Genomic DNA, 23,085 nt, shown 5'->3' with positions numbered 1-23,085 from the left:
CAATTACCGAAATTAAGAACTCACTTGAAGGAATTACAAGCAAGTTAGATGAAGCAGAGGATCGAATGAGCAACTTAGAAAACAAGGTAGCAGAGATCACCCAAACGGAACAACAGAAAGAAAAAAGAATAAAAATCAATGAGGATGGCTTAAGAGACCTCTGGGATAACATCGAGCGCAACAACATGCGCATCATAGGAATACCAGAAGGTGAAGAGAGGAAGCAATGGATTGAGAACATATTTGAAGTAATAATGTCCGAAAACCTCCCCAACCTGATGAAGGAAACTGAAATACAAGCCCAGGAAGTGCAGAGAGTTCCAACCAGGATAAACCCAAACAGGTCCACACCAAGATACATAATAGTTAAAATGGCAAAGCTTAAAGACAAAGAGAGAATCCTAAAAGCAGCAAGAGAAAGACAGAGGGTTACATACAAGGGAACTCCCATAAGACTATCAAATGACTTTTCTACAGAAACATTGAAGGCCAGGAGGGAATGGCAGGAGATACTCAAAGTGATGGAAAACAAAGGCCTACAACCTAGATTGCTTTATCCAGCAAGGCTATCATTTAAAGTTGATGGAGAGATAAAGAGCTTTCCAGAAAAAAATAAGCTAAAGGAATTTATTACCACCAAGCAAGCATTGCAAGAAATACTAAAAGGACTTCTGCAAATACAAGAAAGATCAAAACAAACTAACTACAAATTTAAAAATGGCAATAACTATGTACCTATCAATAATCACTTTAAATGTAAATGGATTAAATGCTCCAATCAAGAGACATAGGGTGGCTGACTGGATAAGAAAGCAAGACCCTTGTATATGCTGTATACAAGAGACTCACCTCAGAACAAAAGACACACACAGGCTGAAAGTGAAGGGTTGGAGTAAGATATTTCATGCAAACGGAAATGAGAAAAAAGCTGGAGTTGTGATACTTATATCTGACAAAATAGACTTTAAAATGAAGAACATATTAAAAGATAAAGATGGGCACTATATAATAATAAAGGGATCGATCCGACAAGAGGACATAACCCTAGTAAACATCTATGCACCCAACATAGGAGCACCTAAATATATGAAACAGGTACTGACTGACATAAAGACATAGATCAACAGTAACACTATCATAGTAGGGGACTTCAACACACCTCTGACAACAAGGGACAGGTCTTCCAGACAGAAAATCAATATGGAAACAACAGCCTTAAATGATACATTGGACCACTTGGATTTAATCGATATTTTCAGAACATTTCACTCCAATGCTGCAAAATACACGTTTTTCTCAAGCGCACATGGAACATTTTCCAAGATAGACCATATGTTATGCCACAAAACAAGTCTTGATAAATTTAAGAAAATTGAAATCATACCAATTGTCTTCTCTGATCACAATGCTATGAAATTAGAAATGAACTACAGGAAAAAAACTGGAAGACACACCAATTCATGGAGGCTGAATAACTTATTACTAAATAATGAATGGGTCAAGCAGGAGATCAAGGAAGAAATCAAAAGATATCTCAAGACTAACGAAAATGAAAACACGACGACCCAAAATCTATGGGATGCCGTGAAAGCAGTCCTAAGAGGGAAATTCATAGCTTTGCAAGCCTACCTCAAGAAACAGGAAACATCACTAATCAACAGTTTATCTTCACACTTAAGGGATCTGGAAAAAGAACAGCAAAATAAGCCCAAAGGGAGCACAAGGAAGGAGATAATAAAGATCAGAGCAGAAATAAATGAAATAGAAACCAGAAAAACAATACAAAAGATCAATGAATCCAAGAGTTGGTTCTTAGAGAAGATAAACAAAATTGACAAACCTTTAGCCAGACTCATAAAAAAAAAGAGAGAGAGGACCCAAATTAATAAAGTCAGAAATGAAAGAGGAGAAATGACAACAGACACCGCACAAATACAAAAAGTTTTAAGAAGTTACTATGAGCAACTATATGCCAACAAATTTGACAATCTGGAAGAAATGGACAATTTTCTAGAGGCATACAACCTTCCAAGGCTAACTCAAGAAGAAACAGAAAACCTGAATAGTCTGATTACCACCAGGGAAATTGAATCAGTAATCAACAGTCTCCCAACAAACAAAAGCCCTGGACCAGATGGCTTTACAGGTGAATTTTACAAAACGTTCAAAATGAATTATCACCTATTCTCCTCAAGCTCTTCCAAAAGATCCAGAAGGAGGGAAGACTCCCAAACACTTTTTATGAAGCCACTGTCACCCTGATCCCAAAATCAGACAAAGACACCACAAAAAAAGAAAACTACAGGCCGATATCTCTAATGAACATAGATGCAAAAATCCTCAACAAAATATTAGCGAACAGAATTCAGCAATACATTAAAAAGATCGTACACCATGATCAAGTGGGATTCATCCCTGGTATGCAAGGGTGGTTCAACATCCGCAAATCAATTAATGTGATACACCACATTAACAAAATGAAAAATAAAAATCACATGATCATATCAATAGATGCAGAAAAAGCATTTGATAAAATCCGGCAGCCATTTAAGATAAAAACCCTTAAGAAAGTGGGAATAGAGGGATCATATCTCAACATAATAAAGGCCATATATGACAAACCCACAGCTAACATCATACTCAATGGGGAAAAGCTAAAACCATTCCCCCTAAGGTCAGGAACAAGGCAAGGTTGCCCAATATCTCCGCTTCTATTCAACATAGTGCTGGAAGTTCTAGCCACAGCAATCAGACAAGAAAAAGAAATAAAAGGCATCCAAATTGGTAAAGTGGAAGTAAAATTATCATTATATGCAGATGATATGATACTATATAGAGAGAACCCTAAAGACTCCACCAAGAAGCTATTAGAGCTGATAGATGAATTTAGTAAAGTAGCAGGATACAAAATTAATATTCAGAAATCAGTTGCATTTGTATATACCAATAATAAAACATCAGAAGGAGAAATTAAAAAAACAATCCCATTTACAATTGCTCCAAAGACTATAAAATACCTGGGAATAAATTTAACCAAAGAAGTAAAAGATCTGTACTCAGAAAATTATAAGACACTGAAGAAAGGAATGAAGGAAGATATAAATAGATGGAAACACATATCATGTTCATGGATAGGAAGAATTAATATAGTTAAAATGTCCATACTGCCTGAGGCAATATACATATTCAACGCAATTCCTATCAAACTACCAACGACGTTTTTCACAGAAATAGAACATATAATCCTAAAATTTATATGGGACCATAAAAGACCCCATATAGCCTCAGCAATCTTGAGAAATAAGAACAAAGTGGGAGGTATAACAATACCTGGCTTCAAATTATACTACAAGGCTACAGTAATCAAAACAGCATGGTACTGGCATAAAAGCAGACACATAGATCAATGGAACAGAAGAGAGAGTCCAGAAATAAATCCATGCCTATATGGCCATTTAATCTACAACAATGGAAGCAAGAATGTACGATGGGGTAAAGACAGTCTATTCAATAAATGGTGCTGGGAAACCTGGACAGACACATGCAAAAAAATGAAGCTGGACCACCTCCTTACACCACATACAAAAATAAATTCAAAATGGCTTAAAGACTTAAATGTAAGATCTGAAACCATAAAATACCTAGAAGAAAATATAGGAAGAAACTTCACAGATATTACCCGGAGTAAGATTTTTACTGATATATCCCCTCGAGCGAGGGAAGTAAGAGAAAAAATAAACATGTGGGATTACATCAAACTAAAAAGTTTTTTCACAGCAAAGGAAACCATCAATAAAACAAAAAGGGATCCTACTGAATGGGAAAAGATATTTGCCAATGATATATCTGATAAGGGATTAATATCACAAATCTATTAAAAAACTCACTCAACTCAATTCCAAAAAAACAAACGACCCAATTAAAAAATGGGCAGAGGACTTGAAGAGACATTTTTCTAAGAAGGACATACAGATGGCAAACAGACATATGAAGAAATGCTCAACCTCACTAACCATCAGAGAAATGCAAATAAAAACCACAATGAGATACCACCTCACCCCAGTCAAAATGGCTATCATCAATAAATCAACAAACAAGTGCTGGCGCGGATGTGGAGAAAAGGAAACGCTTGTGCACTGTTGGTGGGATTGCAGATTGGTGCAGCCACTATGGAAAACAGTATGGTGGTATCTCAAAAATCTGAAAATGGAACTACCCTATGATCCAGTAATTCCACTCCTAGGTATCTATCCGGAGAAATCCAAAAACTCCAATTCAAAAATCTTTATGCACTCCTATGTTTATTGCAGCACTATACACAATAGCTAAGACATGGAAACAACCGAAATGTCCATCAGTAGATGACTGGATTAAGAAACTGTGGTACATTTATACAATGGAGTATTACACAGCCATAAAGAAGAAAGAAATCTTAGCATTTGCAACAACATGGATGGACCTAGAGAACATTATGTCAAGTGAAATAAGTCAGACAGAGAAAGATAAGTACCATATGATCTCAGTTATATGCGGAATCTAAAGAAAAGAGTAAGTGAATGAACTAATCAGAAACAGTTTTGGAGACAAAGAGGAAAAACTGAGAGTTGCTAGATGGGCGGGGGGGTGGGGGTAACGGGGAAGGTGAGGGGATTAGAAAACAATCAGTAACCACAAGATGGCCACGGGGTTTTGAAAATTAATCTGGGGAACGTAATTTAGTGGTTACCAGAGGTTATGGGGGTTGGGGGGTGGGAGATGAGGGTAAGGGGGATCAAATATATGGTGATGGAAGGAGAACTGACTCTGGGTGGTGAACACACAATGTAATTTATAGATGATGTGATACAGAAATGTACACCTGAAATCTATGTAGTTTTACTAACAATTGTCACCCCACTCAATTAAAAAAAAAAAGTCAAAAAAAAAAAAAGTCAACTCAAAAAGATCACAGACTGTAATTATAACACTTACGAAACAGGAAAGAAAATTGTTGTGACTTTGGTTTAGTAAGATTGTTTTTACATATCACCAAAAAATGGTAACTAATAAAAGAAAAAGGTAAAAAATTTGTAACACGTGATTGATTAAACACTTCTTCTGCTCTTTGAAACATACATGGTGAGAGAAACATATAGGAGAGACCTGATCTTTAATAAACGGATTTGATACTCAAAATCTTCACACAAAATCCTCATGCAAAAAACAAGAAAATTTTATCATATAAAATACAGGGTAAAAAATGTTACACAAAGGAAAAAAAAATGAAAGTATCACATTCTTTGTCTCAGGCTAATATGACAATAACAGTATAATGGGATGGGAACACAGGAAAAGGAAATGATAGGCTCACCTAAATGTGAGACAGACACTTATTTATAACTACAAGCAGAAAGATCCCAGCCAACTCATCAGCAAGTAGGATGTATACAGAAAAACAATGAATTAATATTGGAAAATTCATTTTGTTACTCACAGTATTTATAGATTAAAGAAAATAAGCTACGTCTTTATTTCAACAGATGCAGAAAAAGTACTTGACATAATTCAAACTACGTCCATGACTAAACTGAAATCTCAGCAAACTGGCAATTAGAGGGAATATACGTATCAAAGGTTACCTACCAAGAGCAAACAGCAGACATCAGAGTTAATGCTGAAACTGTTTATATTTTCTCTCAAAATTGGCTTTCTTTCTACTTCTCCTTTTGCATTGAATATATGGACCCTTACTAACCTCATGCAGTAGTACCTCGGTTTTCCAATGTCTCCATTGACGAACATTTCGATTTACGACGCCGTAAACTCCAAAGTAAATGCTTCCATTTTCGAACACGCCTCGGAAGTCGAACATGTCACACAGCTTCCGCTAAGTGCAAGATCCTGAGACCTAGCTGTCGGCTGTTTTCAAACGTTGCAGAATTCGAAAGGTCTTCTGGAACACATTACGTTGAAAAACCGAGGTACCACTGTAAATCCATTACAATACAAAGTGGGAAATGAACAGAGTTCACCTGAGGTGTGTTCATTCTGCTGCTCTGGGGAGCATGTAGACAACTGGGGAGGATCAGCTGGGAGGCAAAGGAAGGACCCTGCGGGGGAGGCACCACCTGTCCACATGAGACGGGAAGTGGTCACGTGGACTAAACACAACTTTTCATTGACTCAAATTCTCTCTGGTTAAACAACGTAGTTAATTTTCTGAATGATTCACAAACAACTTAGTTACATTAAAGGACATACAGGATAAGGCATTGCTCTTTCACTAAAATTAACATGAAATACTCAGGCTGCATCACTGAACTCTTTTCTTATGAACACTGCTTACAATACATCTCCAAAGAGCAAAACCACAGTACGGCCCAATAAAAGGAATATGATGGGCTTGAAGGCAAGGAATGTTTCATTTTAGCTTTAATTGGGTTACATTTTCTCAAAAGGTCCTTTTTTATAAGATGTTTTTGGAGACATACCTGGGAGATAGTAAACTGCAGTTGTTTTCCTTCTGGCTCTGTCACAAACTGCGTGTCCCTTGCCAAGTCACTGAACCTCTGTGGTCCAATTTTTTAAAGTTTTCGTCAAAAGGACATCACCATGGAAAGCCTTCAGGAGTCATCGTTTTGGGATTCCATGAGGTCAGCATAAGTCGATAATGTCACCAGGCACAGATGAGAGCAGCACGTTGTAAAGAGTGAAGAGCCAGGGGGCCATGGAGCAATAATGGGGACAGAATTTCCACCCGGTGTCTGGTTACCTCTTAACCCCAGACCTCACCCTCACAAGCTCTCTCACAAAGTGGCCTTCCCTGGGCACCATACTCCTGGCCACCCCACCTCACCCTCTATCAAAAGTGACTCAAATCCTCCACTGTCACACCAGTGTGGTGGCTACAGTATGTGGCAATATCTCCAAATCCGGGCAGAGGGATCAAGAACTTCTGACGGAGCAAATTTAGGCCCTGCTGCTTCCTGTGTTCTTTTGCCTCAGCTCTGAAGCTCTGGTGAGGAGAGTAAGAACAGGGCTGTTCTCTCCCAGGGACCATTCCTGTTCCTGGAGCCCTCCCGATTCCTACATCACAGGAGCTGCTTTGTTCTAAATAAGTGTTTCTCAAAATCTCCATTGTTGCCTTTGTCTTTCCTTAGAAATATAGATAGGGTGGGAAGTAGGTTTATGGGTAAAAAGGGACAGACCCTGTGAGGGAAACTCTAAGGAATGAAGTTAAGGGAGGTCTAGAAGAGAGTCCCGCTCCCCTGTTCTGACATCATAACCCTCTCTACTAAGAGCAGCTGACTTAGCCATAGGGTTAGTTAAGATTTTTGTCCAAAGATATCCCATCTTTCCCTGATTGGTGGCCCTGAGAGTGGATGACAGCAACTTTAGTAGGGGCCTGGACAGCCTCAAGTAAGTGTAAAATCTCTTCTTTGTGCTTTATGGAGCTATTCTGGGAGGTTAGAAAGCCCCTTTCTTGCCAGAAGGCAGCATGAGCATGTAGGACATGATGGGCATACTTTGAGTCAGTATAAATGGTGACTCGTAGGTCTTTACCTAGGAGTACGGCTCTGGTTAATGCTATATAATTCATCATTCTGAGCTCCCATCTCTATTACAGTAGTGGGAGAGACAATAGCATATCCTGCTCTTCTCTGTTCTTCGGATAAAGAGCTACTCCCATCTGTGGGACACATTTCATCAGGGTCCGAAAGGTAGCATCTTCTAAATCCTCCCGAGCAGATGGGAAATGTTCAGAACTTCAAAGCTCTTGTGTTGGGTCGGGGAGGAGGGATCTGGCACAAGGTAGAGGGTTAAGGTATGGTAAGTCTGGGGAGTCTAAACACGGTGTTGGGCCTGTTGTTTGACAGCCAGTGTGATGCCTTGGAGTTGAGGACATCTAAGGCCTGGTGTGGGGTAAACACAGTGAGTGGTGATTAAGGGTGAGCTTCTGAGCCTGCTTTAATAGTGAGGCTAAACCGCAAGGACTCTGAGGCAGAAGGGTCAGCCCTTTGCACCTGGGTCTAAGGACTTGCAGAGACAAGCAGCAGGCCTGGAATCTGAGCGTGCCCTCCTCTCAGAGATACAGAGTGAGAAGGGCTGGGGCAGATCTGGGAGAGCTAAGGCAGGGGCTTCAGTTAGAGCCTCTGAAGGGCACAGAATGTGCACTTGAGCACTGCATTCTTCTGAGGGCTCTTGCTCCAGGTCCTTAAGGACCTCATACAGAGGCTTTGCTAAGACCCAAGCTGCGGAATTCAGATGCGGCAGTAGCCAGCCATGCCTCAGAAAGTTCGTAGCTGCCTCTTGGTGGTTGGGGGCTCTAGGGGGTGATGAGTTCCTACTTCTCATTGGTAGTCTGTCGTTGTCCAGGTGAAAGAATAAATCCTGAGTAAGTTACTTGCTGCTGAGAAATCTGAGCCTTTGGGGCTGATACACGGTATCCCGTTGTGTTAGAAAATTTATTGTAGGCTGATATGAACTTTCCTTCTCTGGGCCTACAAATTAGGTTATCAACATCTTACAGGATAGTAGCCCCAGGGAGGGAAATGTCCCAAAAATCTCCACTTAGATCCGTGCCAAAAGGGTGGACTGTCTTGAAAGCCTTGTGGTAGGACAGTCCAAGTATATTGGCTGTGGACCTGAGTGTGGGTCCGTGCAGGTGAAGTCAATAAAAACCGAGACTGTGGATCTCGTGGTATACAAAAGAAGCCATCCTCTAATGCAGAACAGTGAACCATTCAGAACCTGGAGGGATTAGTTCTAGTAGGTATAATGGTTAGGGAATAAAGGATGTATTGCAGTTACTGTCTCATGGATTATCCTTAGGTCTTGAACTAACCTGTATTGGCCAATGGCTTTTGACCAGTAACATGAGCATATTGCGAGGTGAATTGAAGGGAATTAAAAGCCCATGCCTGAGGAAAGTGTTGATGGTAGGCTGAGTCCTGAGAAGAACCTCCCTGTTAATGGTGCATTGGGCTTACAGGGGAAATAGGTAGGAGTTAGATGAGATGCTCTGACAGGAGTTTCCTGATCCCAGACAATGGTGGTGACCTATTTTCTGATCCAGGGAGGGATCGTAGAGAGGTTGGGGTTAAATGCTTGAGAAGGAAAATAGGCTGCAGAGCAGCTATTAGAGTAGGGTTAGGAGAGATTTGGAGGGAAGCCTGTAGCTTCTGCATAATATCTCGTCCTGAAAACGGGTATGGGGCAGTGGGGCCTAATTAGAAAGCTATGTGTGAAAGTGAGGGACACAAAGCAACAAGGTAATGTAGGATCTGTCTGCAGGTGGTGGGATTGCATCAATTCCTGTTAGGAGGAGGCTGAAGGTAAGTTTGGGCCGAGGTCATGAATTAGGGCAGAGAATGTGGCTCCCATATTAAGATGAAAGATAACATCTGCCTTGTCAAGCGTTATCCTGGCCTCAGCCTCTGTGATGTTGAACAGCAAAGCCAGGATGAATCCTGGGGCCTGTTAGTCAAGGTGACAGTCGTCTGGCTCAAAGTCAACAATGACTGACATTGGCATCTGATTGGAGCCGCCACCATATTGGCCTTTTAGGAGCTGAGACAGCCTCCTTCCTCAAGGGGAGAGGGGACAGTCCTTCCAGTGTCCTTCCTTTTTGCAAAGGGGATATGGGCCAGGGAGTCCCTGTTGGCTAGGTGTCATGTCGATGTACGAGTGGACGGTGTCCCGGGGTAATGTGTCTGTGGCTTGGGGAGCTGGAAGAAGATGCATGGAGCCGGAGGCAAAGTGGACATACTTTATTTACAAGCTTCCTGGGACACAGCCAGGGGTTTCTCACTGCTGCACGCAGCTGGACATTCTCAGGTTACAACCTGTACCCCAGCCTCATTAACTCATAGCAGCCTAGCGTGGCAGTTGCCTTTGGGCACGGGCCCCATAGATCCATTTCTCGGCAGCCCCATTCAATACAACCCATGGTCTCTGCAGGGTCCGCTCTCCCTTCCCCCCCCACCCGTCCCCTAAAATGGCCAGAACCCTTTATACCCCAGAGATAAAGAGGCACACAGCCAAGGTGCTTACATAACGTACACACAAACATCTTCAGGATGGACAGCGCTTGTCGACACATAAATTCCTTCTTTCTACTCATTTAATTGTATTTTTTCCCTTTCTCATCAATACCCCTTGCTTTGCCCCGAAATGGAAAATCTATTCTGTTTCTGCCTAAATCAGTGCTTCACAAATAGCTATTCGTTTGGATCTCAAATGTTTGTTGACTGTCACTTTGGTGTTTTACTTTTAAATTAATAGTTCATAAATGATTGTGTAAAAAATTCAAAGAATTACTCCAAATAATGCATCAATAAACTCTAGGGCCATGGATGTGTCTGTTTTTATTGGGAGAGGTACAAGGAGATGGAGGAGGAGCAACGATGGAATCAACTGCGGCAACTTTCTCACAGCTCTTCTCTTCCATTTAAGTTACATAATATATAGCAACATGCGTGTGTCAAGGCAGCAATCTTCCAAATTCCTCAGTCAAAGGACAGGATGGGATTCCACCCCCTTTTTAACTCATTAACTCATTTACCTCATTTCACTGATGAAAACTGCTCAAAGACCCTGTATCCTAGGGTCTTACCCAGACCCAGAAATAGAATTCACATGGACTCCCCAACACTTCCAGTTAGGGTTCAAGGCTTAGTTCTTGCTTCTCCTTATGCTTTATGATTAAATACCTCCTTGTGCTTTGCTTGCGTTCTGTCCTCAGAAGCAATGGTGCCCACGTCCCAGTTTCCCATTTCTCATCAACCCACGGTGTTGGGAAACACACCTGTGTCACTACGTTAGAATCCCATGCCTGGCACAGCCCTGCAACAAAATGCAAGTGTCCAAGCGGCTTTTCCTCAAGGACACTGTGGCCAACCAGGGGTCTCTCTAGCTGCCTCCTGGGGCAACCCCCTCTGGGTAAAATCTCAAACAGCTCTCAACAGGATCCAAAGGGTACCCTCTGTTCAAGACTCAAACAGATTCCTCCAAACCTCTCACAATGAATCAATACCCTAAAATGAAGAGGGCTTCCAAGGAATCAAGCCCATAATAAAAGATTATAAGGCTCAGGGCCTCATTATCTCCTGTACAGATCCATTTGGCAGGGAGGAGAGATGACCATTCATGTTTAAGGCTCAGATAACATTCTCTAGTGGAGGAAGTGGTGTGGGGAGCGTCCTCTGGACATGTGCCAGCAAAGAAGGAAAAAGGGAAAGGCCTGGGTCCCACATCACTAGGACTCTGCCTCTGGGTCTCCCAGGAATGAATCTCAGCCCACTGGTTAAGTTACATCTACCTTATGGATATGTGACTGAGATGAAATGAAATGCTATCCCAACCAGAAGTTTTAAACATTATTTAAGGCGGTGTAATGTTCTAAATATTTTGGCAAACACAACATTCTGCAAAATATGAATAAAAGATTTGCTCTACAGTGCAAACTATTACAATGGCATATTAAACAGGCTCAAGATCAGAACAAGTAAAAAGATGGTTGAACAAAAGGAAAGGGTATCACAATCACCAGATTTGTGTAGAACCACAAAAGACCCCGAATAAGCCAAAGCAATCCTAAGAAAAAAGAACAATACTGGAGGTATCACACTCTCTGACTTGAGCTTGTACTACAGGGCTACAATAATCAAAACAGCATGGTACTGGCAGAAAAACAGACACATAGACCAATGGAATAGAATTGAGAACCCAGAAATAAAACCACATATATATGGACAGATAATTCTGACAAAGAAGCAAAACATATAAGGGAGAAAAGACAGGCTCTCTAATAAATGGTGATGGGAGAAATGGATAGCCACGTGCAAAAGAATGAAACTGGACTGCTATCTGTCACCACGTACCAAAATAATTCAAAATGGATCAAAGACTTAAGCATAAGACCTTAAACAATAAACTGCATAGAAGAAAACATAGGTACTAAACTTATGGATCTTGGATTCAAAGAGCATTTTATGAATTTGACTCCAAAGACAATGGAAGTAAAAGCTAAATAAACGAACGGGACTATATGAAACTTAAAAGCTTCTGCACAGCAAAAGAAACCATCAACAAAATAAAGAGGGAACCAACTGAATGGGAGAAGATTTTTGCAAACAGTGCCTACGATAAGGGGCTAATATCCAAAATATACAAGGAACTCATGAAACTCAACAACAGAAAAACAAACAACCCAATTGAAAAATGGGTAGAGGACCTGAAGAGACATTTCTCCAAAGAGGACATACAAATGGCAAATAGACATATGAAAAAATGCTCAACATCACTAAACATCACAGAAATGCAAATAAAAACCTCAATGAGATATCACCTCACCCCAGTCAGAATGGCTATCATCAACAAGACAAATAGTAACAAGGGTTGGAGAGGCTGTGAGAAAAAGGAACCCTCATACACTGTTGGTGGGAATGCAGACTGGTGCAGCCGTTATGGAAGGCAGTGTGGAGGTTCCTCAAAAAATTATGAATAGAATTACTATAGGACCCAGCAATCCTTCTCCTGGGTATCTACACAAAAGATCTGAAAACATTTATACATAAAGACACGTGTGCTCCAATGTTCATTGCAACTTTGTTTACGGTGGCCAAGACATGGAAACAACCAAAATGTCCTTTGATAGATGACTGGATAAAGAAGTTGTGGTATATATACACAATGGAATACTATTCGGCGGTAAGAAAAAGATGAAATAGGACCATTTGTGGCAACGTGGATGGATCTTGAGAGTATAACGCTAAGCGAAATAAGTCAGACAGAAAAAGCAGAGAACCATATGATTTCACTGATATGTGGTATATAAACCAAAAATAACAAGAGAACAAGACAAACAAATGAGAAACAAAAAACTTACCAGAGGGTAAGGGGGGTGCGGGGTGGGAGATGAGGGTAAAGGGGGATCCAATATATGGTGATGGAAGAAGAACTGACTCTGGGTGGTGAACACACAATGGGATTTATAGATGATGTAATACAGAATTGTACACCTGAATCTATGTAATTTACTAACAATTGTCATCCCAATAAATTTAAAAAAAACGATGGTCCACACAAAAGCAATGAAAAATTGAAGAGACCAAAATTCAGAAAACGTTTATTTCACACAAGTGCATTAAGCATGTCCGTTACAGCACAAGACATAATGAATTATAAGATTCACACTAGACACAACCACGTCGATTCATTATCAAGTGCACATGTAATCGGTCCATTGTGTCTGTACTCCAACTGGTCATTCGACAATAAGTCTTGAGTTCATCTGTTTTCATAGGCATTTACCTCTGGTTCAAAGATGCCTGCTTGGGTATTTACAAATACTTAATTATAATTTATATTATCATTTATTTTAAGTATTAATGTCAATAATATTTATTTACATTTAATTATATATAATATTATTTCAGAATTCAGTATGTCCATCGTGTGAGTTCAGGTGCCCTTCTCGGCATTAAGAGTATACACCCGCACACAGAAGTTAGGCTATTGTTTTCCCTAACCTGTTAGTGTATTACGGTGGTTCTACCCCACTGTTACATCCCTGATAAAGAGGCTAAGATCCTAAAAGAAGGCCAGGGAATATGTTTCAATGTTTCCAAAAACTGAGACATGAAAAACGAGGAAAGAAAGGAACAGTGAGGCTGGAGATGAGACCACACGAAGGCCAGATTTTGGGCTGCTGTTAGTAGAGAAGCAAAGGCCAGGGACACACTGGTAGCCCCAGAAGAGGAATACCAGGGAAAGGAGCCTGCGTTGGATGTGGAGCCCCAGATCACTAGAGTAAGGAATGTCCCAGTCCTCCAAAACAGCCATGGCCCCTATGCAAACTAAAAAGACACTAGAGGAGGGGTTGTCCCGTTCTGAAGGGAACAGGGACCAACTCCTTCCATACAAACACCTATGACTGAGACAGGTCTGAGGATCATAGAGCCCCTCAGGAGAAAGAGGCTGTTCTCATGACAGGAGAGAACTGCAGGTGACCCTTGATGTGGCAGGTAAGCCTGTGAATTTCCTGAGTGATATGGGAGCCATTTATTATCTTGACCACTCACTCTGGACCTGTTTCTTCTGAAACCTGACTATTTGTATAGATAAACAAAGCCACGAAATTTGGGCTCATACTCAAGCTTGTTCCTTACCACTGGCCTATACCGTGGACAAAATGTAAAACGAGCAAATCAGACTTAAAAAGAACTCTGGAAGTTTTCTCAAAAGATTTCTAAGCCCTGGCTCTAATTGCTGCCCATTGCTTTGGATTCTGACCTCAATTCTGTTATTTCCTATGTTGTTAACTAGGGAGAGGTTCCGCCGGCACTTCGGAAGTTTGGCAGAATGGCACCTACCTAAAGCCCACTCCTCTACATATAGTCTTCACCCCAGAAAGCCAGGGCAACGAGTACTATCAGAAGCCTAGAGTGGGAGGGGTCTCTAACAGAACAGTTAGTTCCTAAATAGGAGGGACCCTTTGCACTCTCCCGAGCACCCCAACTGTTATTGGGCTTCAGAGAGTTAGTGGTTGTGTCCACTTCATTTAAATCTCCACAGGACTCACCCAGAAGGAAGACTGTCACTCCTGTTCCTGTAAACCAACTGAAGACCTTAAGCTCCTGTTCAAACAGAACTACTGGAGTTGCTCGGTATTGCCTCTCTACTTGTGCGCCCCCTGGGACACCCATTAAAAGCCTTTTGGCTCTCCTCTGCCCCGGGCTCCTCCAGGGAAAATAAGAATCTAGTATCTTTATAAAATTGTTCTAATAGCTAGGTGCAATAGGCTCTCTGACCGCTGGATATGCCATAAACAGCACTCTCCCCACTATGATAAATTAACAAGAAATTCTAGGGCCCATAGGCAGGGATGATGCCCACTCACAACAGGAAGCAGCCAAGAACAGTCAATGTCCCCTACGCTTGCAACCATACTAATTTTATAGAAATAAAAGACAGGGGCAATTCAAGCAGGGCCTGGTTGCTTCCCCTGCCCACCCCCCGAATAGTACAGCCCTGTCCGTGACACCAGCCTCACCTTTTCTTAACCTATAGCTTAACAATATATCATCTCACTACGGCTTGAGCTCCAAATGTCCCCTCTCCTACCCAGTTCCCTGTTTTAGAAAATTACCCTGAAACTTATGATAAATACCCATAGGCTTATTGATCACACACTCTGGTCTACCATTCTTTCCAGGCTACTCCCATCAGTGTTCCTGGGTTTGACACCACCAGACAATGACATGCCAGAGGGAAGGCTCCTCGTAGACTCCCCGGAACCTTCACGTAGCGTCTGGCAGACCACCCAGATATTCCTTTAGAATACCCTAAGCCGGAGTGAAAAGGTTAAGGCAGAGGTGTTAATCCTTTGCCTTCTCAGACCACCGGTGCTATGACAAAAAACACTTATTCTATGACCCAACTCCTGCGTCAGTCTATTGGCTGCACGGCGCAGGCAGCACTAGTCCTGGACTCGGTTGGCCTCTGGATTCAACCCAAGACCCGGACCAGTCCTGCATAATCAACACGATTTTTCCTTCTTTCCTTACTTTATTTACTTCCTTCCATTCTCACAAATAATGAGAGGCAAAGCACTCACTATAATGTTAAGGTTTTCTTTCCCCGTTAATTTCTGCCTATAAATAAAACTGAACAGGGGCATTATCATTAAAGTGACTTTGCAGGTCAAAACGTGGAACTGGATGCACACACAGTCAAAGCACAGCAACGGTATGAGATTTGGAAGAATACTTTTTCCATTCCCACGTATTGCAATACAAAAAACATGATTAGGAACTTCTCAAAAACCTCTGGGAAATTGCTGGAGCTACAACAAACTACTGGCCAAAAGGAAAAAAATCTATAAAGTCCCTTGCATGACTTATATTACACAATAGAATTGCTCTTCACCATATGCTAAACAGGGTAGGGGTTGCTCCAGTGTTAATAATAACTGCTGTTTTACTTGGATGAAACACCTCTGGTGAAATACAGTAGAAATAGATAAAATATAGGCGCAAGCCCAAGAGATTAAATACAGCGCCCGCTGACACCTCCTGGTTCTTTAATGTCTTCACCTGACTGTCCTCAGGTATTGCCTCCTGGTTCAGGTCTATTCTTGAAATTGGACTTATTTTGCTTGTTACATGAATATTTGCTGCTGTAAAACTTTATTTTGCATAGGTCAATGCTATAAAGACACCACTCTGAAGATGGTCACTCAACGTTTTCAGGTCATCACTAAGGCTGCTGAGACTTCATAGGAAAAACCTCAAGAAACTTCAGAAGATGCTTGCCCTTAAAGAAACAAAATGGAAAAGACTTCCTGTGTTCTGGGGCAATTGCTCAAGTATGGTCTAAGGCCCCTAAGGAAAAATAAAACCAGGTTCCCTTCTATGTGGGACAGATAACACAGGGGAAGAGGTCTTTCTGGCGAAAAGAGACCAACAATGCTTTTAATAAGTGATCAGTGTTGCTTTGTGATGATTGATCAGTGAGGCTTTCAAGGCAAGACCTCAATCAAAGGGCAGAAATACAAAAAGTAACAGAAACAAAGCCACTTTAAAATGGACTTGGAGCTGCCATCCCAAAGGAAGTACCTTGCACATCTTATTCCCCAGACATTTGAAATGTTAAAAGTAGGCAAAAGAACCTTTGCACTGGGCCTAAAGCATCATTTCAGCATAACAAGAAAGCAGACTACGGTGGAAATTTTTAAATAATCTTCAGAATTAGAAGCATTATGGGCTGAAAATTTTAAATTTCTTCAGAATGAGCATCACTATTTTAGCTTTTCTACACATAAATTCCTTCCTTGGATTCATGTAATTGTTCCCCTTCCCTTTCTCATCAATACCCCTTGCCTTGCCTGCTAATCAACACTCTTCTATGTTTCTGACTAAATCAGTGCTTCACAAATAGCTATTCTTTTGGATCTCAAATAAGTGCTTCTTGACTCTCACTTTCGTCTTTTACTTTTAGGTTAATAGTCGACAAATAGATTTTGTAAAAAATTCAAAGAATTATCCCAATCATTAATCAACAAAAACTCTAAGGCCCTGCATGTGTCTGTTTTTTATTGGGAGACGCACAAGGAGAGGTGAAAGCAGAAATGTTGAATTGGGCAATTTTCTCACCACTCCTCTCTTCCCTTTAATTTATATAAAATATAGACACGTGTGTCAAAACAGCAAGCTTCAGAATTTCTGAGCCAGGGGACAGGATGGAATCTCATTCCCTTTATAAGTCATAAACTGATTTAGGTCTTTTTCACTTATGAAAATTGCTCAGTCTTCTAGCGGCTTTCACGGACTCCCAAATGGAATTCACAAGGACTTCCCAATACATCCAGTCAGTGTACAAGGGTTAGTTCTTACCTGTCCTCGTGTTTGATAGCTACAGGGCTCCTTGTGCTTTGCTTGTGTTTTTTCCTAAGCAGCAATGGTGCCCCGTCCCAGTCTCCTATTTCACAAGAACCCACGGTGTTGGGACACAGACCCCAGTGGCACTACGTTAGAATGCCCTGCCAGGCACGGCCCTGTCACAACGCAGGTGTCCATTCGGCTTTCCCTCGAAGACACTGTTACCAACCAGGGGTCTCTCTAGCTGCCTCCCCAAGCATCGCCTTCTGAGCAGTATCTCCAACTGCTCTCAATAGGATCCAAAGACAACCCACCGCCAAAACTCAAACACTCCTCAACACCTCTCCCCAGAATCAATCAATACCCTATAAATAAAGAGGCCCTCCAAGGCATCAAGGTCATAATAAAAAGACTTTAAAGCTCAGGGCCTCATTGTCTCCTGTGCAGATGCATAAGGCAGGGAGGAGACAGGACCATTCATGTTTAGGGCTCAGATAACATTCTCTTGTGGAGGAAGTGGTCTTGGAGAGTATCCTCTGGACATGTGCCAGCAAAGAGGGAAAGAGAGAAAGACCTGAGTCCCATACCACTAGGAATGTGCCTCAGGGTTTCCCAGGAATGAATCTCAGTCAGTTGGTTAAGTTGGTTCTACCTTGTGGATACCTGAGATGAAATGAAATCCTATTCCAAACAGAATTTTTAAATATACATTTAAGGAGGTATAATATTCTAAATGTTTTAGAAAAGACTTAACAGTTTTCCCAAATATATGAAGAACTTGCTTTATAATGCAAACTATTATAAAATCAGATTAAACATTCTCATGATCAGAACAAGTAAAAGGATGGTTTGGTAAAAGCAAAAAGATATCAGAAACATTAATATTGGACACAGGAGGCAATCTGAATGAACATAACCTGGCTTCACCTCAGATGATTTGACCATCAAAGCAAAATAAAACTAACAACACTTGTTCAAGTTTATAGCGCACTGCATGAAGCAAGAATTTGAGTCTACACAAACATAAACATAGAATTCTGGAAAAAGGAAAACTGTTTCACACCATGATGAGGACATACTGGGAGGAATACTGGGGAAGTAGCATGGTTTTACAACTACGGTAAAAATTGATTTGGGTGACGATCAGAAATAAATGCTAAAATTTGTGAAAGCTTGAGGAATACAAAGACATAGGTATCGTCTGAATGTATCTCACGACACTTAAGACTTTTTTTGTGAAGAAATATCGAAGAGACCACATTAACCTATTAATCCAATTTCATTTCACCATTTTGGGACCAAGTAAAAGTATGTGTGCCCTGGTATGATGTACCGAGAAAATCTCAATACTTCTTTTGTATTCCTACAAAATGTACACAATCTAAATGTAATCATAAGAAAACATCAAATAAATCATGTCATTTACATGATTCACAATAGAGAAGAGCTACAGTTAATAGGTACTGATCATTCAGGATACCGTCAGGGGATTTCTCCACGTGACTCTTCTGATACATACCAACTTGTCACTTTACACAGTCACTATTTGTGACAGCTGCGGGATGTCTAAGACACGAAAGTAACAAGCATTTCCAAACCTATAACAGCTCAGCAGAGAACAAGATTTTTCTGCCTTGCAAAAGTCATACTTTCAGAGAAGGTAACAGTTCCACACAATAATTCTTGAACCTTGACTCCCTCCATGTGCTACTCTCCCATCATCAATGAAGGGAAAGGAACAGCAAAGAATATGCAAGATGAAAGTGTATTCATGCAAACAACAGCTTTTCTGCATTAGTTACATTCGTAGCGTTTCTTCCCTTCATGAGGTCTCTGATGTACTATGATGGCTGATTTCCAAAGAAAAATTTTACCAAAATTCATAGAGTTTTTTGCCTGCATAAATTATATCATGCCCTTTGAGATATGACATGAACATGAAGCTCTTCAAGATTCACAGGGTTTCTCTCTTGTGAGTACTCTGATGTTTCCCAAGTTTTGACCTCCGCCTGAAAGTTGTTCCAGATTCATTACATTGATAGGTTTTCTCCCCTGTGTGATTTCCCTCATGATTTCTAAGGCATGACTTCTGGCGGATTTTCCCACATTCATTACATTGATGAGGTTTTCACCTTCTGTAAGTTCTCTGATGTTTTCCAAGATGTGACATCAGGCTGAAAGCTTTACCACACTCATTACATTGAAAGGGTTTCTCCCCAGTGTGAGTTCTCGGATGTGCTCTGAGGCTGGACATGAAATCAAAGCTTTCCTCCATTCATTACATTGATACGGTTTCTCCCCTGAGTGAGTTCTATTATGTTGTCAAGACTCATCTTCTGGCTGAAAGTTTTACCACATCCATTACACTGATAGTGTTTCTCCCCTGTGTGAGTTACCTGATGTCCTCTGAGGGCTGTCATATACGTCAAAGCTTTCCCACATTCATTACATTGATAGGGTTTCTCCCCTGTGTGACTTCTCTGATGTATTCGAAGAGCTGACTTTTGGGTGAAAGTTTTCCCACATTCATTACATTGATAGGGTTTCTCCCCCGTGTGAGTTCTCTGATGTATTCCAAGAGCTGATTTCTTGCTGAAAAGTTTACCACATTCATTACACCGATAGCGTTTCTCTCCTGTGTGAATTCTCTGATGTTCTCTGAGACCTGATAAGGAGACGAAAGCTTTCTCACATTCATTGCATTCATAGGGTTTCTCTCCTGTGTGAGTTCTCTGATGTTGTGTAACCTGTTCTTTGTATGCAAAAGCTTTTCCACATTCAACACATTCATAGGGCTTCTCCCCAGTGTGAGTTCTCCAATGTACATTCAGATTAGATTTCCTGAAGAAAGACTTCCCACATTCATTACATTGATAGGGTTTCACCCCTGTGTGAATTCTCTGATGTACTACAAGACCTGTTTTGTGCTTCAAAGTTTTCCCACATACGTTACATCGATAGGGTTTTTCCCCTGTGTGAGTTCTCTGATGTTCTCTGAGGGACGACATGCAGGTGAAAGCTTTTCCACACTCATTACATTTATACGGTTTCTCCCCTGTGTGAGTTCGCTGATGTACAACTAGGGTATATTTCCGGGAGAAAGCTGTCCCACAGTCATTACATGCATAAATTTTTTCACCTGTGTGACTTCTTCGATGTAAAATAAGGACTGACCTCTTAGAAAAGGATTTTTGACATTCATTACACTCAAACTGTTTTTCACTCGCTTGAGGTCTCTGCTGTGTATCAATGGGTGACTGAGAAGTGAAAGTTTCCTTACGTGTATTATTATCACAAGGTAGCTCTACCGTGTGAGTCATGTTTTGTACCTTAGTGGCTGAATTGTAGTTGAAGTTTTTCCCACACTCAAGTGGTTGCACTCCAGTGTGAGTTCTCTGATATTCACTGAATTGTGGTTTTGGACCAAAAGTTTTCTCTCTCGTATCAGTTCTCTGAAGTTGAGCAACCTTCCTGAATCTGTTCCCAATAGTATTACATTTAGCTTCATGAAATTCACAGGGACTCTTCTCTGTGTGAATGCTGGGAGAAACAAGGGCTGATTCATTACATAGCTTTCTTCCAAATTTATAATGAGGTCTCTCTTTTGCGTAAGCACTATTCCGCGTAATGAAGACAGGTTTATCATGCAAAGCACAACCACGTTCATTACATTCAAAAGACTGCCCCGAAGAAAATTCCGGCACATAACTGAAAGTTTGCACATTCTGATAGTAATCAGAAGATTTGTCTCCAGTATCTCTTCTCTCATTTCTAGTATAGGAATGAGATGCATTACAGTCATCAATCTTCTTTTCTGACTCATTATGAGGAGCTAACGGGTAGAGATCCAAATATGTAGGCCCTACACTGTCACATATAGAGATCATTTTTCTTGAAGGAACAACGTCTGTGCCCAGATGACATGGTTTTCCTGAAATTTTCTCTTGCTCTGCAATCAATGGTCTGTTCGTGGTGAATGAAACTTGACATAAACACTTGTCTTGGTTTTCCTGGCTCTTTTCAAAAAGATCAAGTTGGCAGTCTTCTAAAAATGAAAAAGTAAAAGAAAAATACTTTATGAAATGTAACATTCTTAATGTAGAAAGTCATATACATATATGCCCCACTATATATTTCACAAAATCCAGGTTCTTAAACTACCAAATGCAGATTAGAAAGATAGGATACTCATTAGTCCACATGTTCCATCTGGACGTTTCCCTTTCTCATTCTACATATCAAAACCAAAATAAGTTTATAATGTAACAAATTTCCTCGTATTTAAAGAAATAATCCTAAAACCCAAGCTCTGATTCTCCTGGGTGTCATTCTTAGGAACACAAATGCCCAAGAAGAAGTGTAAAAGTGATGGAAGGAAAAGGTATCTTTCCACCTCAGTGGGATTCACTGCTCCATTCTGGCTTTCGTACCTTAGATTTCACTACTGTTATTCAAAAAGAAACGTTTTTTGACCAGCAATCCTAAGTATCACGTTTTTAATATGCTCACTCATTTTGTAAAAACCAGTTTTATCACTTTCCCAAATTTCACTCTGCTTTCCATACACTTTTCAACATACCTGGTATCTACCAGTTGTGAGAACCTTAGGACATGTTTCAAATTCAACAAAATACTATGCAAGTGGAAAACAAGGATGTCTGCGTTGTGAGAGAAAATTTTCATCTTCAGTTGGTTATATTTGAAATAAAGACACCATAACACTGAGGTACAGCTGCCCTAAACGAGGTCATCAGGATGAGATATAAAGGCCTGAATTACGGGGATGGATGACACAAGCATGGAGGGAGTTACTGTACAGAAGAAGAGCAGATAGAGAGGACAGAGCTCAGAGACAAATTAGGAGGAGAAAGAGACTAGGAAACAAAATTTATTCACTGAAATATCCATTGTATGCCTATTCCTATTCCTTATTGATATTGAGGTACTAAGGATACAAGGTTATACCAGGCAAATGAGATGTGAATAAGCGTTCAGGGAAGCACAGACAAAGTAGGATCAAATCCAGGGAGGGAGTGAGCTCGGGAATCATGATTACTGCCATCACAGGAAGCAGACAATGTATGGGAGGGAGTATAGGCCTGTGAAGTTTTCAAATGGGACACAAAAGTGGAGATTCTGAAATATTATTTGAGAAGTAAGAAGACCTGATGAGTGCTTAGGAAAAAAATAAAACAAGGGCATAGATGGACTGACTGCTGGAGAAGAAGAGAGCCGCTATAAATACGGCACCGTGGAAGGACAGAGTTACAAAGTGATCACAAGATATGAATTCTTCATAGAAACAACACATTTGTGAGGAATGTACATAGCAAGTGTCTCCCACACATTACTCTGTTCCTTCCCAGCTTTTAGAACATGGAAACCAAAACAAATGCACATAAATCCCTTCGGTATGAGCCCACAGCAAATTGAGTTTTATGGTAGGGTATAAACCTGGGGCACAATGACACTTTTCATATAAATGCCTTATGCAGCTTTCTACACTGTCATCCGGTTCATGAATCAGTTGTCATTAGAGCATGCATTTGTTTCTGGACTCTCTACTCTGTTTCAAAGCTCTGTAATTATCCCCAGGACAGTAGCATTCTGTGCTAGTTACAACAGATTTACAATATATCTTTAGTACCTGTTAGAAAAGATCCTACACCATCCCATTCTTCAAGGATGTTTATACAACATGGGTAAGAATTCAGAATTTTAGAGT

General features: G+C 40.7%; 1 protein-coding gene across 1 annotated transcript in view; it reads right to left on the bottom strand.

Moving 5' to 3' along the window:
* Positions 1-13,142: 13,142 nt before the first annotated feature.
* Positions 13,143-23,085, bottom strand: part of LOC117031779 (zinc finger protein 2 homolog) — a 29,371-nt gene continuing 19,428 nt past the window's right edge. Inside the window, 3 exon segments of the mRNA XM_033122477.1 lie at positions 13,143-19,634; positions 19,637-19,681; positions 19,684-21,405. Of these exon segments, the coding sequence (XP_032978368.1) occupies positions 19,489-19,634; positions 19,637-19,681; positions 19,684-21,405 (1,913 nt within the window). The 3' untranslated portion in view covers positions 13,143-19,488.

This window comes from Rhinolophus ferrumequinum, chromosome 12, assembly GCF_004115265.2.
Source record: "Rhinolophus ferrumequinum isolate MPI-CBG mRhiFer1 chromosome 12, mRhiFer1_v1.p, whole genome shotgun sequence".
NCBI lineage: Eukaryota > Metazoa > Chordata > Mammalia > Chiroptera > Rhinolophidae > Rhinolophus > Rhinolophus ferrumequinum.
Note: the sequence above shows the minus strand (reverse complement) of the source record. Positions and strands in the feature narration are given on the sequence as shown.